The sequence below is a fragment of the Schistocerca gregaria genome, chromosome 5 (assembly GCF_023897955.1).
Source record: "Schistocerca gregaria isolate iqSchGreg1 chromosome 5, iqSchGreg1.2, whole genome shotgun sequence".
Classification (NCBI taxonomy): Eukaryota; Metazoa; Arthropoda; class Insecta; order Orthoptera; family Acrididae; genus Schistocerca; species Schistocerca gregaria.
Genome location: NC_064924.1, coordinates 137,642,183 through 137,659,075, shown reverse-complemented (window position 1 = coordinate 137,659,075; position 16,893 = coordinate 137,642,183). Strand labels below are relative to the sequence as shown.

General features: G+C 40.1%; 1 protein-coding gene across 1 annotated transcript in view; it reads right to left on the bottom strand.

The window, feature by feature from the left end:
• The window catches only part of LOC126272543 (uncharacterized), a 145,776-nt gene that overhangs the window by 117,585 nt on the left and 11,298 nt on the right, over positions 1-16,893 (bottom strand). Inside the window, exons 2-4 of the mRNA XM_049975461.1 lie at positions 12,716-13,006; positions 11,961-12,318; positions 11,771-11,874 (exon numbers count right to left, since the gene is read on the bottom strand). Of these exons, the coding sequence (XP_049831418.1) occupies positions 11,771-11,874; positions 11,961-12,318; positions 12,716-13,006 (753 nt within the window). The remainder of the gene's footprint in view (positions 1-11,770; positions 11,875-11,960; positions 12,319-12,715; positions 13,007-16,893) is intronic.

Here is a 16,893-nt window from a genome sequence, read left to right as displayed (position 1 = left end):
CTAGACAAATGCATTCCCAAAATTTCATTACTCTACATTAATTATTTTTTGGAAGTGCAATTTTTTGCCAGTTTAATTTATTCTTTCTGCTCCAGCTAAAAAAGGTAGAGCATTTCTGTGAAGTGGTATTAATTAACTGTTCCACAGTCTTTAAGCCAGGAAACAAGCAAGGAATGAGATAAGCTGGATACAGTAGTCACTACTGTGAGTCATACACAACAGCACAAGAAATGGAAGAGACCACATTATATTAATGTGAAGAAGAATCATCAAACAGCAAGAACTAAATATATTCTGTAAACAACATTCATATTATCATGTTTTGAACTAGAGATATCAAGAAAGGATATCAAGAGGTTGACACATTAAAAGATCTTAAGACATCAGACAGCACAGTCTATTCTCAAACAGGTTATTATCAATTTTATGCTGTCATAAACTATTGCCCAACTGTGATTTTCATAGGATCAAGTGAACACAAAATAATGACATTTTAAAATGTTTTATTGTCAGAATTGTCCACTAAATCTAGCACCTGCACAATGTGAAAGAAATGAGCAAAACATGAGTCATCATCTTGGTAGTGGTTCTGCTCACCTAGAAGATACTATCCTAGGGTGGTTGCATTTTCTTGTATATATTAAGCATGTAGTCTAGTTATTTGCATTTGCCAATGGCCTTCTAACAAAAGGGCAGTAGAGCAGCCAAAATAGATCAGAACATTTTCTTGTCCTCATAATGGGGAACTCTCTCCAGAATGTGGCAACAGCAGACCTGATCAATGGTACTGAGATGCACAAGGTAAATGAAGGAATTAGTGCATTAAAGGCAAGGAAAGTGTATTCACAGGAAATAAAGCTTCTAACTGGAAAACAACCATGGTGGTCTCCCCGTTAACAGAATATTCTGTATGACTGCCTCATTCAGATTTAAGGAGGGGACTGCCAAGGGGGATATGACCATGAGGTAAAGACAGAATAATCAACTAAAAGGTAACAATCTATGAGTGGGAGTGTGGAATGCTCAGAATCTAACTGTGATAGGGATGCAAGCAAATATGAAAACAGAAATACAAAAGCTGATACTGCAAGTGGTGGGAACCAGTGAAGTGAGATGGAAAGAAGATAAAGATGTCTATCCACAAGAATAGGGGCAATATTATGAAAACGATAGACTGCTACTCACCATAAAGAAGACAAGCCAAGTTGCAGACAGGCACAACGATAAAAGTATTACACATTGAGCTTTCAGCAAAAGACTACTTCAGAAAATAAACACACACACACACACACACACACACACACAAACACACACACACACACACACACACACACACCACACCACACCACACACATTCCCACAAGCTGATACACATCATGCACACATGACCTCTATCTCTGGTCACTCTCAGTGACTGCAACTGTTGCATTGAATGAAAGCTCAAATCCAGAGTGGGACAGGAAAGTGAGAGAGCTAGCAGAAGGCTGCCAGGTGCAGCATCAGGATGATGTGGGGGAAGGAAGGGGCAGGAATGGGAGTGGAAAAGGAGAGGAGCAGAGAAGGGGAGAAGATCAGTGGGTGCACTGGTTGAGAGCGGTGCACAATGAGCATGACGAACTCCTTACTTTCAACTTGGTCTCACCATCCTTCTCCAGGTTCCTTCCTAAGAACATCGACATTTCAGAAAAAAAGCCATACACAGCCCAAAACAGACCCTAAACTAATCATCCCACCCGCAGTAAAAGTTTCCACCAGCATCATTCTGGATGACAATGACTACCTGGCTAGAGACCTCTGCCAATTGTCTGACTCCTGACAGAGCGATCCCATTGCAGAAGTTGTCCCACATAATCTCCAATCCTCCTGACCCCTAAGACATCCTGCACATCCACCTTCTACATGGTACCAATAATCCACAAGGCAAGGGAAGGTATACAAACACATCTGCAGCACAGCCACGGGCATCTGCATGGCACCCTCCCTGTTTATGGGCCATCTGGAGGAAATGTTCCTAGCCTCCTGAAACCCCAAACCCCTAGTCTAGTTCAGGTTCATTGGTGTTATCTTCATGTGGACTCAAGGTCAAGACATCCTATATACATATTCTTTCACAAACACAGCACCTTCTCTCCCATCTGCTTTAATTGCTTCTCCTTAACCGAGAGTGCCAGCTTCCTGGACATTGACTCCTCCTCTCTGATAGCGTCATCCATGCTTCTGTCCACATCAAACACCCCAACCACCAACAGTACCTGCCTTTCGACAGCTGCCATCCCTTCCACACAAGATCACTCCAATGCAGCCTGGTCACCTGGGAATGGAATATGTGCTGTGGCTCAAACTCCCTTGCACAGTATACTGAGTGTCTCACAAAGGCCTTCACAGACAGGCACTAACCCCCAGACTTAGTCCACAAACAGATTTCCTCTGCCACATCCCTAAAATGCCTCGCAATCCTCCTCCTGACCACATGAACCATCTTCACAAATGTGCCCCCGTCATCACTCAATACCATCACAGATTGGAACAACTGAACCACATCCATCAGTGCTTTGATTATCTACCATTGTGTATTGATACAAGGCACATCCTATGCAAAGTCTTTACCATCCCTACTAAGAGGTTTTCCGTCACCCATCCAACTGTCACAAAATTCTAGTCCTTCTCTACGTCACTCCCAATCCCAACCCCTTACCTCAGGGATCATATCCCCATGGAAGACCCAGCTACAAGACCTGCCCAACCCACACACCCAGCACACTATTACAGTCCTGTCACAGACTTATGCTACACCATGAAAGACTGTGCCACCTGTGAAAACAGCTGTGTCATATATCAGCTTTGTTGCCATCACTGCACAGCTTTTTATGTTGATATAACTACCAACCAGTTGACCACCAGGATGAGTGGCCACTGCCAAACCATGGCCAAGAGCAAATGATTGAGTTCAATAGCTGCTTCGCAATCTGGGCCATCTGGATCCTCCCCTATACCAGAAACTTTTCTGAGCTGCGCAGATGGGAGTTATCCTACAACAACTTTTCTGCTCCTGAAATTATCCCATCCTCAACCTGCAATAACCTAATGTCCCCACGCCCCCTACCCATTAGTTTCTGCCCCCTCTATTTTATTGTCTTCTCCCAAATCATGCACCCTCACCCTCACTCTGTGCCGCTCTCTGCCAATGCACTCATTGATCTTGTCCCCTTCTCTGCTCCTTTCCTTTCCTGCTCCTTGTTTCTCCCACCACGCACCCCTCTCTCTCCTACAGCCTCCTAGCGCTGCACTTGACACACTTGTCCTGCTGCCATCCAGTCACTGTGTGCTCCACCAGACAGTGCTCTTCTTTCTATAAACGGAGTACAATTCATTGTAAATGGGAAGATAGGGAAAAGGGTGAATTACCATGAATGTCTCAGTAAAAGGATTAATCTAATTAGAATCTAAACAAAAACAAGGTTGACAACTACAGTATTTGCATACATGCTGATGTTACTAACAGAAGATGGCCATAAAGGGGGGGGGGGGGGGAGTGTGTGTGTGTGTGTGTGTGTGTGTGTGTGTGTGTGTGTGTGTGTGTGTGTGTGGGAGGGGGGGGGGGAGGGAGAAATCCAAGGGAACTGAAGAGGTAATCCAGCATGTAAAGGGAGATGGAAATCTAATAATTATGAGGGAATGGAACACTGTAGTAGGGATAGGTACAGATTGTAGTTACAGGAAAGGTTTGGCAACAGGAGTGAGAGGGGTGAAAGAGTTCATGGGGTTGGCAGTAAATTTTAGCTAGTAATAGCAAACATAATGTTCAAAACTCACAAGACAAGGAGGTGTAGCTGGAAAAAAGTGTAAAAAATTACCATCCGAGTTGCTACATGGCAAGAAAGAGATTTGGAAATCAGATACTCTACTGGAAGTATCCCCTGTTAAAGTAAATAAATCAGAACTTTCTGTTTCCTCTCCTCTCCTAAGCTGGCACTTGGTTTTGTGTTGTGTGAATTTCTTTGCCCCTAAGAGTTTATTTTCCATGCTTTTACTCTATGAAGTTTTTGTTGTTGCTATGAGTCATCTTTCAGATATTAAAGGAAGATCACTATTCATAAAAGAGCTGTGTTCTTGCTATAAAATTATATCCTAAGTTCACCCACAACAGATCATGGGCCCAGGTTTGAGCACTTCAGGTTCTGAGAATTACAGTATTTGTTCACCAGACTATTTTTCCATTTACTAGGATATTCATGAGACAGCAAAATTTTTGCAATGGCAGACACAACAATTAAGTTGATTGATGATAGTAGTCGCACAAACATTTGCAAATTATCAAGCGAAGATCAGTGGGAAACACTGAAACTTTGTTTAAAGGAACATTCTCTTTATTCAATTATAGATGGTACACGTCAATTGAAACATTAAAAGATGACATCACATCTATAACAAAACACACATTGCAATTTGCGAACATTTTCCATGACTTGTGTAGTGAAATGAACAAAATGAACCCAAATGCAACTTTGCCCCTTTTGCTGCTCCACCGTAGTATTTTCAAAACATTAGGACCCGGATATCAGTTTTACAGGTTGAACTGGTGTTGAGTTCCTGATTATGAGCAAACGACAAAGCTTATTATTGAGAATTTGCATTCAATTGAGAATTTGCTAGCTACACAGGTAGCTGGTGCTTTCTATGCAAAATCAAACTCGGATGAGCAACATCAAAAACAGAAAAAAATTGCAACAGAGGGGAGTCACTCAAAGAAGAAAGAAAGTCCTATGTACCTGTATCTGATAGTGCAGATTCTTGGATTATGGACTTTGGCACAACACATCATGTTTCACTAAATAAACGGAATTTCACTTATGATTCCACAATGTGTACAGACAGCAGGCAAAGAAATAGTTTTTGCACATGAGACTGGCAGTATTAACATTGAAATATTCATAAGCAAAAGGTGGACACCTGCTTTGCTTGAAAATGTATGGTATGTACCCGATGTCAGACACCAACTTTTTTCTGTCCGTCAAGCTGTGACCTATGATAACAAAGTTGTTATCAATCAGCGAAATAGTCACAATAGGAAGACTAGTTGGTTCAGTATACATTATGAACAAGTGAGTTTGTCCTCTGCATTCACAAGTCGTGATTAACTCAGTAACTTCACAAGAACAACTACAATGTTGGCATGAGAGACTCGGTCATCAAGATGAACATCACGTACGAGATGTGCTCTCTCATTTTGGTATATCAGTGAAGTGCCCTGGTACCACATCGTTTAATGATGGATGTGCTCTAGGCAAATTCCACAATGAACTATTTAGATATTGCAGAGATCATCCACAAACTGTTGGTGAGTTGATCAATGCAGGCGTTAATGGACCCATGTCTGTTCACTGTATAATTTTTTTTTTTTTTTAACTATGTGATTTTCAAAGATGATTATTCTCATTCATTCGGATATATTTCATGCGAAATAAATCTGAAGTGGCTACCAACCTGAAAACATTTTTGAAGGAATGTGATGCTGTTGGTCATAAGGTAAAAGTATGTCAGTCAAATGGTGGCGGAGAGTTTAATTGTAACATGGCAGCCGCTGTGCTACAAGATTTTGGTATTTAGTTTCGTATTAGGTGCCCGGAAACTTCTTAGCAAAATGGTATTTCTGAACAAGTAAATCGACATATAGTTGAATTAGCTCGCTCAATGTTAACGTCTAGTAAGATACTTAAATCATTTTGTGCTCATGCATATGACACAGCTGTTTTTCTACGCAGTTGTTTTGGGAAGTCAAGTGTTGAAGGTGAAACACCTTTCAAATTGTGACCTAGCAAAGTGTTTGACACTTTCAGCTATCTATGCATTTTCGGATCAAAATGCTATGTTTATTTCCCACCAAAGAAATTCCTGTCCAAGTTTGAAGACAAGGCTACGCCTGGCCATTTCATTGACTATGTGAATGATGAAGATTGTAACAAAGTGTGGATTCCATCAAAACATCGTGTGATGAAATAACACAATGTTGATTTTCAACCAGAAATGCTATGCACAGCTGAAAATTTGGTTGATTTGGAATTTAATTCCATACCTGAAGAAACAAGAGAGAAAAGTGTATCTACTGTTGATTAAATTGAAACTAGTCACCAAGAATATTCGGACGAGTTACCAAATCGATGTGCAGTTCGTGAAATCCATCCCCCTGTAAAATTTAGTGACTATGAATTAGGGTACCAACCTCACCACTCTCAAGAAGCAAATCCATTAGTATGCCCGACAAAAGCAATCTATGAAAAGCAATGGAAAGTAGTAATTCCAATAAAAGGTTTAATGTGATGAAAGAAGAAATGAAGGCATTTAAAGAAAATAATACCTGGGACTTGGCAGAACTGCCTAAAGGAAAACGTGTTATTCATAATCAATGTGTACTTCGTATTAAATATAAACCTGATGGATCGATTGATCGATAGCATGCTCAGTTGCTTGTGTGCGGTATGTTTCAATGTGCTGGACTTGATTATGATGAAACTTTTCGTCCAGTTGCTCGTTATGGAGCTATTGGTGCTGTAATAGCAATTGCAGCAGAAAAAAATTTGAAACCTGTCAATTCGATGTTAGAACTGCATTTTTAATATGGTGACTTGGATACAGAAACATACAAGGCTCAGCGAGAAGGTTTCGATGACGGGTTGCGTCACGTTTTTTGCCTCAAGAAATCACTGTATGGACTTAAGCAATCACCTCATTGCTAGAATAATAAGTTTCATTCATTCATGAAAATAATCGGGTTTATTAATTCAATAGCAGATACTTGCATTTACATTTGACAAAGCAAAGAATAAAAATTGCTGGTTGCTATTTATGTCGATGATGGACTTATGAAAATGTAAGATGTAGAGAAGTAAAATGGAGTGAAGAAAGGATGTAAACACTGGCTTTTTTCATAGGCATGACAACCACCCAGTTATCAGTAAGGATGAACAGGCATAGGCAGATGGTGTATTCTGGCAACACAGACTCCAGTTTCTCAGAACTCCGCAGGTGGGAACAAACACTACAAGATGTCCTTGGTTCTCGCCATCCACCTGGCGTTAATTTACATCAATTTCTTCCGCTCAGCATTTCTTCACAGTAACTACTTCTCTCTTCACTCCATTTTAGTTTTCTTCATCTTACATCATCTGACCTGTCTATTTTTCGTCAGCCCCCCTTCCACCTATGTTACATGTAATGCACTTAGCTTTTCACTCTTATTAACTCATGCACAATGTTTTAGTAGTAATCTCTGTCTTGCATATTACCCTGTCCTTCATCTTTAAGCTCTCATGTTTTCTAATCTTGTACGAGGTGCATTCAAGTTCTAAGGCATCCGATTTTTTTTCTCCGGACTGGAAAGAGATAGAAACATGCGCATTGTTTTAAAATGAGGCAGCGTACATTGTCAATACGTCCCAGAGATGGCAGCACCGTATGGCAGATGGAATTTTACCGCCAGCGGCGAGAATGAGAACTGTTTTAAATACTTAAAATGGCAACGTTTTCCTTACTTGAACAGCGTGCAATCATTCGTTTTCTGAATTTGCGTGGTGTGAAACCAACTGAAATTTATCGACAGTTGAAGGAGACATGTGGTGATGGAGTTATGGATGTGCAGAAAGTGCGTTCGTGAGTGCGACAGTTTAATGAAGGCAGAACATCGTGTGACAACAAACCGAAACAACCTCGGGCTCGCACAAACCGATCTGACGACATGATCGAGAAAATGGAGAGAATTGTTTTGGGGGATCGCCGAATGACTCTTGAACAGATCGCCTCCAGAGTTGGCATTTCTGTGGGTTCTGTGCACACAATCCTGCAAGACGACCTGAAAATGCGAAAAGTGTCATCCAGGTGGGTGCCACAAATGCTGATGGACGACCACACGGCTGCCCGTGTGGCATGTTGCCAAGCAATGTTGACACGCAACGACAGCATGAATGGGACTTTCTTTTCGTCGGTTGTGACAATGGATGAGAGGTGGATGCCATTTTTCAATCCAGAAACAAAGCGCCAGTCAGCTCAATGGAAGCACACAGATTCCCCGCCACCAAAAAATTTTTGGGTAACCGCCAGTGCTGAAAAAATGATGGTGTCCATGTTCTGGGACAGCGAGGGCGTAATCCTTACCCATTCTGTTCCAAAGGGCACTATGGTAACAGGTGCATCCTACGAAAATGTTCTGAAGAACAAATTCCTTCCTGCACTGCAACAAAAACGTCCGGGAAGGGCTCCGCGTGTGCTCTTTTACCAAGACAACGCACCCTCACATCGAGCTAACGTTACGCAACAGTTTCTTTGTGATAACTGAAGTGATTCTTCATGCTCCCTACTCACCTGACCAGGCTCCTAGTGACTTTTGGCTTTTTCCAACAATGAAAGACACTCTCCGTGGCCGCACATTCGCCAGCTGTGCTGCTATTGCATCACCGATTTTCCAGTAGTCAAAACAGACTCCTAAAGAAGCCTTCGCCACTGCCATGGAATCACGGCGTCAGCGTTTTGAAAAATGTGTACATCTGCAGGGCGATTACGTCGAGAAGTAAGCCAGTTTCATCGATTTTGGGTGAGTAGTTAACTAGGAAAAAAAATCAGAGGCCTTAGAACTTGAATGCACCTCATATGGTGCAGTCCCCAACAATGTCTTTCCTTCTCATCCCGTCCACTAAGTCTCCCCTGACCAGGGGTCGTGGGTGACTTTTCTGAACTACATCCCTTTCCCTAAAGTTCTCCAGGCTTTTTCCTTCACCCCTCTTCCTTCCCCTTCAACTTTTAGGAGCCACAGGCTTCAAAAGCTTGTAAAAGTTAAATCTTTTGGTGTGTGTGTGTGCGTTCTCCTGTCACTGCTTGGTGAGTATATTTTTTTATCTATCCATTTACATTATAGACAAAGAATCCAAGACTTACCAAGCGGGAAAGTGCCGCTAGACAGGCACAATAAAATAACACACAAACACACACACAAAATTTCTGCTTTCGCAACCAACGGCTGCTTCTTCAGGAAAGAGGGAAGGAGAGGGAAAGACGAAAGGATGTGGGTTTTAAGTCTTTCCACTCCCGGGATTGGAATGACTCCTTACCCTCTCCCTAAAACCTACATCCTTTCGTCTTTCCCTCTCCTTCCCTCTTTCCTGAAGAAGCAGCCGTTGTTTGAGAAATTTTGTGTGTGTGTTTGTGTGTTATTTTATTGTGCCTGTCTACCGGCACTTTCCCGCTTGGTAAGTCTTGGATTCTTTGATTTTAATACATTTACATTATAGAGTAGATGGACCAGATGAGAAAGAATGGAAATCTCTAAAATGGAAATCATACACAAATACAGATATATGAAAAGTAACCATAACGAAATGATGGGTAACAAAATAAATACTTTATTTTTTTGGCAATACAAGGTATCAAAATATCCAAGAAAAGACAGGAGGATAGCAATATAAGTACAGATTCTGCATAAGGAGGTCGAAGTAACTTTCAGAGAATTTACTAGGTAAAGTATCAACATCAGAAGTTGAAAAGGGACTCCACTATCATACACAGAGGAAAGAGAATTCCGAGTGCCTTTATAAGGGGAAGGAACTACCTTTCAACACCATTAAATAAAAACTGTACGTTGGTTCGGACGGCATAAGGAATCCAGTATTACATCTATATATTAGACTCAGAATTGGCTATAGCTTTAGAAGAATTCCAATCAAACAACATTTGGGTCGCACATTGGCTGTGGACATTTACACACAGCCACCTCACTCACCATATCTCTCTGTGTGTAGTTCGTTTATGTGGAATTCTGTCAAGGGTGAAGTTCATGTCCCTACACTTCAGTGAAATTGGTGGGAAAGAAGTTCTTACCACTATAGTTACTGTAAACATCACACTAGACCTGCATGAGAGAGGTTTGGCAAGAAAAAGAATACCATGCTGAGATTTTCATTCTGCAGCTGAATGTGCGCCGATATGAAACTTCCTGGCAGATTAAAACTTTGTGCCGGACCGAGACTCAAACTCGAGACCTCTGCCTTTTGTGGCCAAGTGCTCTACTATCTGAGCTACCCAAGCACAACTCATGATCCATCCTCACAGCTTCAATTCTGCCAGTACCTCATTTCCTACCTTCCAAACTTCACAGAAGCTCTTTTGCGAACCTTGCAGTACTAGCATTCTGGGAAGAAAGGATATTGCAGAGACATGGCTTAGCCACAGCCTGGGGGATGTTCCCAGAATGAGATTTTCACTCTGCAGCGGAGTGTGTGCCGATATGAAACTTCCTGGCAGATTAAAACTGTGTGCTGGACAGAGACTCGAACTCGGGACCTTTGCATTTCGTGCGCAAGTGTTCTAGCAAGGTTCGCAGAAGAGCTTCTGTGAAGTTTGGAAGGTAGGAGACGATATACAGGCAGAACTGAAGCTGCGAGGACGGGTCGTGAGTCATGCTTGTGTAGCTCAGATAGTAGAGTACTTGCCCGCGAAAGTCAAAAATCCCAGGTTTGAGTCTCGATCCGGCACACAGTTTTAATCTGCCAGGAAGTTACAAGAATACCATGTTGGTATCTGTATTGTTGTACACTGCTCATTTCCAGAATGTATCTATACATTAGCATAAAAAAACTTTAAATCTACCCTCTTGCTGGTGGTGACAAGGTCATGTATTTACATTCAGTGTTGATAAAAACTAGAGCCAGTAATCAATGTGTACATTTTTATATGCTGCATAAGTTACAGTATACAGTTTAGATGAAGTCCGATCAGGACATTCCTTTTATCTGTACAGATAGTTCGAACAAGTTGCTGGCAGCATTGGAGGGGTGGGGGACTATGTGGATTAGGGCCCTGTACCTCTGGGAAATCCAAATTACAACTGAAACTTCTCACATACTGCAGAGTTCACACGATACAAAATGTTCTGACTGTCTGGCACCTGTTCACAATCTTAGCACATTGCTAACCCTGTAAAAAAACCAGTGTCTTGTCATGACCCAGGCACAAATAATGAATTATTCACTCACTGTTACATCATCACGCCTAACTCTAATTACTGAAGTACTCAAAGAACACATATTGTTGTGGTGCTGGAAGTGATAACTGGCCTGTGAGGCAGGATAAACAATTCTTGGGACTCTCATTTCAAAGTTGCTACACTGCCTAGGCTGCAGTATTTTTAGCATTAGCCAAGAAGCGCATGAAGTTTCAAGACAGCTTATGAATGTGGTGAGTACTGTCCGATAAATAGGCCTTACAGTAAACAAACACAAACCTCAATCTTTGTCTAAAATTTCTACCTTGTCTATCTTATTACCATACTAACTAAGCTGTAATAGTTCAATATGTGTTTCACGATCTTTTCCATTCTATTGGTACCATTTTGCGAGAATATTATTTCACTATGCGTCTCATCTGAAACTCAGGCCTCAGCTTTTCTTCACAATAATTTTTAGATACTTATATCTGTACATATTAGATTTTAATTTAATGACACACACGAAATATGTAATATCATAATTTTTTACCTGAATCAAGGCAACATATGATAAAAGCTGTCAAGAGCAGCAGATATGAAAATAAAAATCTGAGGTACTAAAGAACTACCTAAAAGTTGTGCTGTCAGGGGAGGTAATAATATGCAGAATGATTAAAACCATATCTTGCAAACGAATTGAATGATAATTATTCTTAGCAATAGTTGTAAATATTGTACATGATTACTGGAGATGGTGATACACATAATAAGTGAGGAAGAGAATGGAAAAAAGAAACTTACTTCGCCTTCTTTAGAAAGGAGAGTATCTTGAAGTCTTTCATTATCTTCTTTTAAGTTTCTTAAGGCATTAGCTTCTGTGGAACTTAGATCCTCCTTTACAGCAACTACAAAAAGAGATACACAGTAAGATAAATGAAGTGCGAGATAATATTATGCACAAAATGGATCAACTTACATATGTTGTACATACCTGGTGGTTTAGTGGTGCTAAAGCCCTTGTTTGACGCTTTAGCTTCACCTACAGAGACAGAACTGACAGGAAATACAACAGCAGGTTTTTCAGTTGTTGCTACTAAGTTTGAAGGCTTCTTTGGCTGGAATTTTTGCACCTGATGTGGTAATTTTGAAGTCTGGAAAGTGGTTGGAACTTTAAACTTCGAGTTTTCAACATTTGTTGACTGTTTCGTGACACTCTTTGGCTGGTTATTACTAGTTCTGAAACTGAAGCTTCCTGCAGGAGGCTGTAGGAAAGCAGGAGTCTCAAAACTGTTGACATTTTTCTCGTTGTACTTATTCTTGGTTTTAACAACATTTGCATCTCGAGTTTCCTAAAGGGAGGATAAAAAATACTGTGTACCAGTTTACATTATTTTTAACAATAATGTGCACACTTAAACCAAAATATTTTAATATCACAATGCCAAAAAGCCTATGAAACACCAAATGGCAAATGTAAAAGTCTAGCACACAAGGAAAGAAAGGAAAAAATTGGTTTACCTTTTGTCGGATTTATAAATGCTGTCAGATTATTACGTATAAAATCAGCATTACAAATGCCATTAAAATTCGTTTTCATACACAAGCAGATATGGATGTTTCAGAAATGAGAAAAACTGATGAAATCAACATCATTTACAGTTTTAGGAAATATTACATAATTATGTTGAATTTATGATTATAATTCAATTGTAACATAATGAAAATAAAGTTATTTGCAGTGCTAACCTCAGCACATGATTGGGAAGCTTGTGTAGCAAGAAGAAAACATTCTTCAACAACATCTTCTGATAAATCTTCATCCCAGACATCATCATAGGGATCAGTACTTGATGCGTTGAAAGAAGATTCATCCAGAGGTGGTTTTGTGCTGCAACTCGGAGTCAAGGTAATATCTAACCTTGGCTTCTTACAATTAGTGCCAAAATCCTTCTTAACCTGAGGATCATTTCCTAAAAAGCTAAATGGCCTCTTATTTAAACTAAGCCTGCTATGCTGATTTGACATGACACCAGGCATCTGGAACAATACCAATATATGTTACTGTAGTTTTATTAACTATGCAAACAAAACTTTCAACATGCTTAAAAGCCACTTAACAACTAACTAAATGACAGATTTAAAAAAAATTACATGATTAAAACGAAGTTTACACACAATGTGCCCTCACACACAGTGGCTGTATGTGATCCTGCATGTGTATTTTAGTGCTGAACTTCACTAGAGGATTGTACCCTCTACTTGTGTTGTCTGTGGAACCACAAAGAATAGGTTTTATTTGCTAACCGCAGTATCTGAGATTTCATATCGATTTGGCGGGAAATCCAAATTCATATCAGACACAAGAACTACAATTTAACATGGATTCCACACAGTGACATACATCTGCCGACACTTAACTGACATTTATAAGCAACAGTACAACAAAAATTGTGAATTAAAGCAGAGGTAATATGACTTTATGAAGTCGGTATCAGGTAGGGTTGCAAAAGTAATGCAAGAGAACACTTACAGACAGCAATTTATTCTTTGTATGTCTCTATCTGTCTTCCCTGAAGTCATCAACAGAATAGCTTGTAGAATCGCTTTTCCTAAAGACACAATACATCTGCAGCAGTTGGTCAAAGTGGTAGAATTCATGTATTGTGGAAGGGTCGCAAACACATAACCTGTTGTTTTAATTTTTCTTTGGTTTTCCTCAACTGCTCTGGGTAAATGCTGAGATGGTTCTTCCAAAATGGACAGAATGCTTCACTTCTTTAGTCTTGTAAAACTCTACTCTTCAACAATTCACGTATACCGGCCAGAATGCAGATGGATATTAGCATGAATCCCAGTTCAGTATAGCACTAGTTGTTTTTAATATGGAGTGTGCTTATGGTTGAATTCTAAAATTTGTTTCTCTATTACATCCAGAGGAAGTTTTTAGCTGCATCTATGTGTGCCACGTCACTGATTACTGAAGCTCACCTGCTGATGCTGCATGCATGCGCACGTGTGTGTGTGTGTGTGTGTGTGTGTGTGTTTTCTACATTGGAAGAAGCCTTATTGGCAAGAAGATTAACTGTACAAAAGTCTTTTCATTCTGCCTGTCTGTGATTACACATCTCCTATATACGTTGAGTAGCAATCTCACAACCACTACAACCTAGAATACCAGATAACTTCAGAACAAAACATCAGTACAAATTACAACCACTACAACCTAGAATACCAAGTGGAATAAGGTACTGAACTCTTGTGGCCTGTAGTCTATACTGAACATTTTTACCATATTGTTTCATTCTTGCCAAATGTAACAATTGCACATACATTGACAACAAAAGTCCTTCTATTTTCCTTTATGGGCGAAAAATCTAGATACAGTGGAGGTCAATGAAGTGAAATGGAAAGAAAATGATTTCTGGACAGATGGGTAAGTTAATATAAACATTAGCAGAAAATGATATAACAGTCAGAGCAGAATTTGTTATGAATAGAGAGGTAGGGCAGAGAATGAGTAACTGTGAACAGTCCAATAAATGGTTGTTCTCATCACAATTGACAGCAAACCAACACCAGCAACAATAATTCAGGAAAACATGCCAAATTCGCAAGCAAAAGATGAAGAGACAGAGAAAGCATATGATGATATTAACAGGGTACTTCGTTATGTAAAGGGAAATGGAAATCTAACAGTAATTGACAAGAATAATATACAGAAGAATGGAAAAGAAACCAGAGGACCTAAGAAAGGGAAATCAAGGATGGAATAATGACAATCTTATGAAAATGATAAGACTGTTACTATATAGTGTAAATGTTGAATTGCACACAGGCACAAAAAAAGACTGCTAAACACATAAGCTTTAGGCCAGAAAGCCTTCTTCTGCATTAGGCAAAAGACTCACGTGTGTGTGTGTGTGTGTTTTGCCTCATACTGAAGAAGGCTTTTTGGCATAAAGCTTCCTTGTTTAGCAGTCTTTTTGTTTGTGCCTGTATGTGACTTAACATTTCTGAGTAGCAATCTACCCTTTTCTTAATTTTGTCAAAACTGAGCAAATGTTCAATGATGAGTAGTTAGGTTTTCGGAAAGTTAAATGCACCAGAGAGGGAGGTCTGAGGTTGTGGTTGATAATGGAAGCAAAACTGAATAAAAATCGAGACATAATCATAGGATTTGTCGAAGTAGAAAAAGCTTTAGATAATTTAAAATAGTACAAGATGTTTGAAATTCTGAGAAAAACAGAGCGAAGCTGTAGGGAAAGACGGGTAATATACAATGTGTACAAGAAACACGAGGGAATAATAAGATTGGAGGATCAAGAACGAAGTGTTTGGGTTACAAAAGGTATGTGGCAGGGGTGTAGTCTTTTGCCCCTACTGTTGAGTCTATATATCAAAGCAGCAATGACGGAAATTAGAGAAAGGTTCAAGAGTGAGATTAAAATTCCAGGTGGAAGCAAACAAGGACAAGATTTGCTGATGATACTGCTATCATCAATGAAAGTGAAGAAGAATTACAGGATGTGTTAAATGGAGTGAACAGTCTAATGAGTACAGGATATGGATTGAGAGTAACTTGAAGAGAGATGAAAGTTATGAGAAGTAGTAGACATGAGAATAGCAAGAAATTTAACATCAGAATTGAGGATCACGAAGTATACAAAGTTGTGGAATTCTGCTACATAGGCAGCAAGATAACCCAAGACATATGGAGCAAGGAGGAAATAAAAAGCAGACTACCACTGGCAAAGAGGGCATTCCTGGCCAAGAGGAGTCTCCCCCCATGAACCATGGACCTTGTCATTGGTGGGGAGACTTGTGTGCCTCAGCGATACAGATAGCCGTACCGTAGGTGTAACCACAACGGAGGGGTATCTGTTGAGAGGCCAGACAAACGTGTGGTTCCTGAAGAGGGGCAGCAGCCTTTTCAGTAGTTGCAGGGGCAACAGTCTGGATGATTGACTGATCTGGCCTTGTAACAATAACCAAAATGGCCTTTCTGTGCTGGTACTGCGAACGGCTGAAAGCAAGGGGAAACTAAGGCCGTAATTTTTCCAAAGGGCATGCAGCTTTATTGTATGATTAAATGATGATGGCGTCCTCTTGGGTAAAATATTCCGGATGTAAAATAGTCACCCATTCGGATCTCCGGGTGGGGACTACTCAAGAGGATGTCGTTATCAGGAGAAAGAAAACTGGTGTTCTACGGATTGGAGCGTGGAATGTCAGATCCCTTAATCGGGCAGGTAGGTTAGAAAATTTAAAAAGGGAAATTGATAGGTTGAAGTTAGATATAGTGGGAATTAGTGAAGTTCGGTGGCATGAGGAACAAGACTTCTGGTCAGGTGACAACAGGGTTATAAACACAAAATCAAATAGGGGTAATGCAGGAGTAGGTTTAATAATGAATAGGAAAATAGGAATGCGGGTAAGCTACTAAAAACAGCATAGTGAACGCATTATTGTGGCCAAGATAGATACGAAGCCCACACCTTCTACAGTGGTACAAGTTTATATGCCAACTAGCTCTGCAGATGACGAAGAAATTGAAAGGATGTATGATGAAATAAAAGAAATTATTCAGATAGTAAAGGGTGATGAAAATTTAATAGTCATGGGTGGCTGGAATTCGGCAGCAGGAAAAGGGAGAGAAGGAAATGTAGTAGGTGAATATGGATTGGGGCTAAGAAATGAAAGAAAGCTGCCTGGTAGAATTTTGCACAGAGCACAACTTAATCATAGCTAATACTTGGTTTAAGAATCATGAAAGAAGGTTGCATACATGGAAGAACCCTGGAGATACTAAAAGGTATCAGACAGATTATATAATGGTAAGACAGAGATTTAGGAACCAGGTTTTAAATTGTAAGACATTTCCAGGGGCAGATGTGGACTCGGACCACAATCTATTGGTTATGACC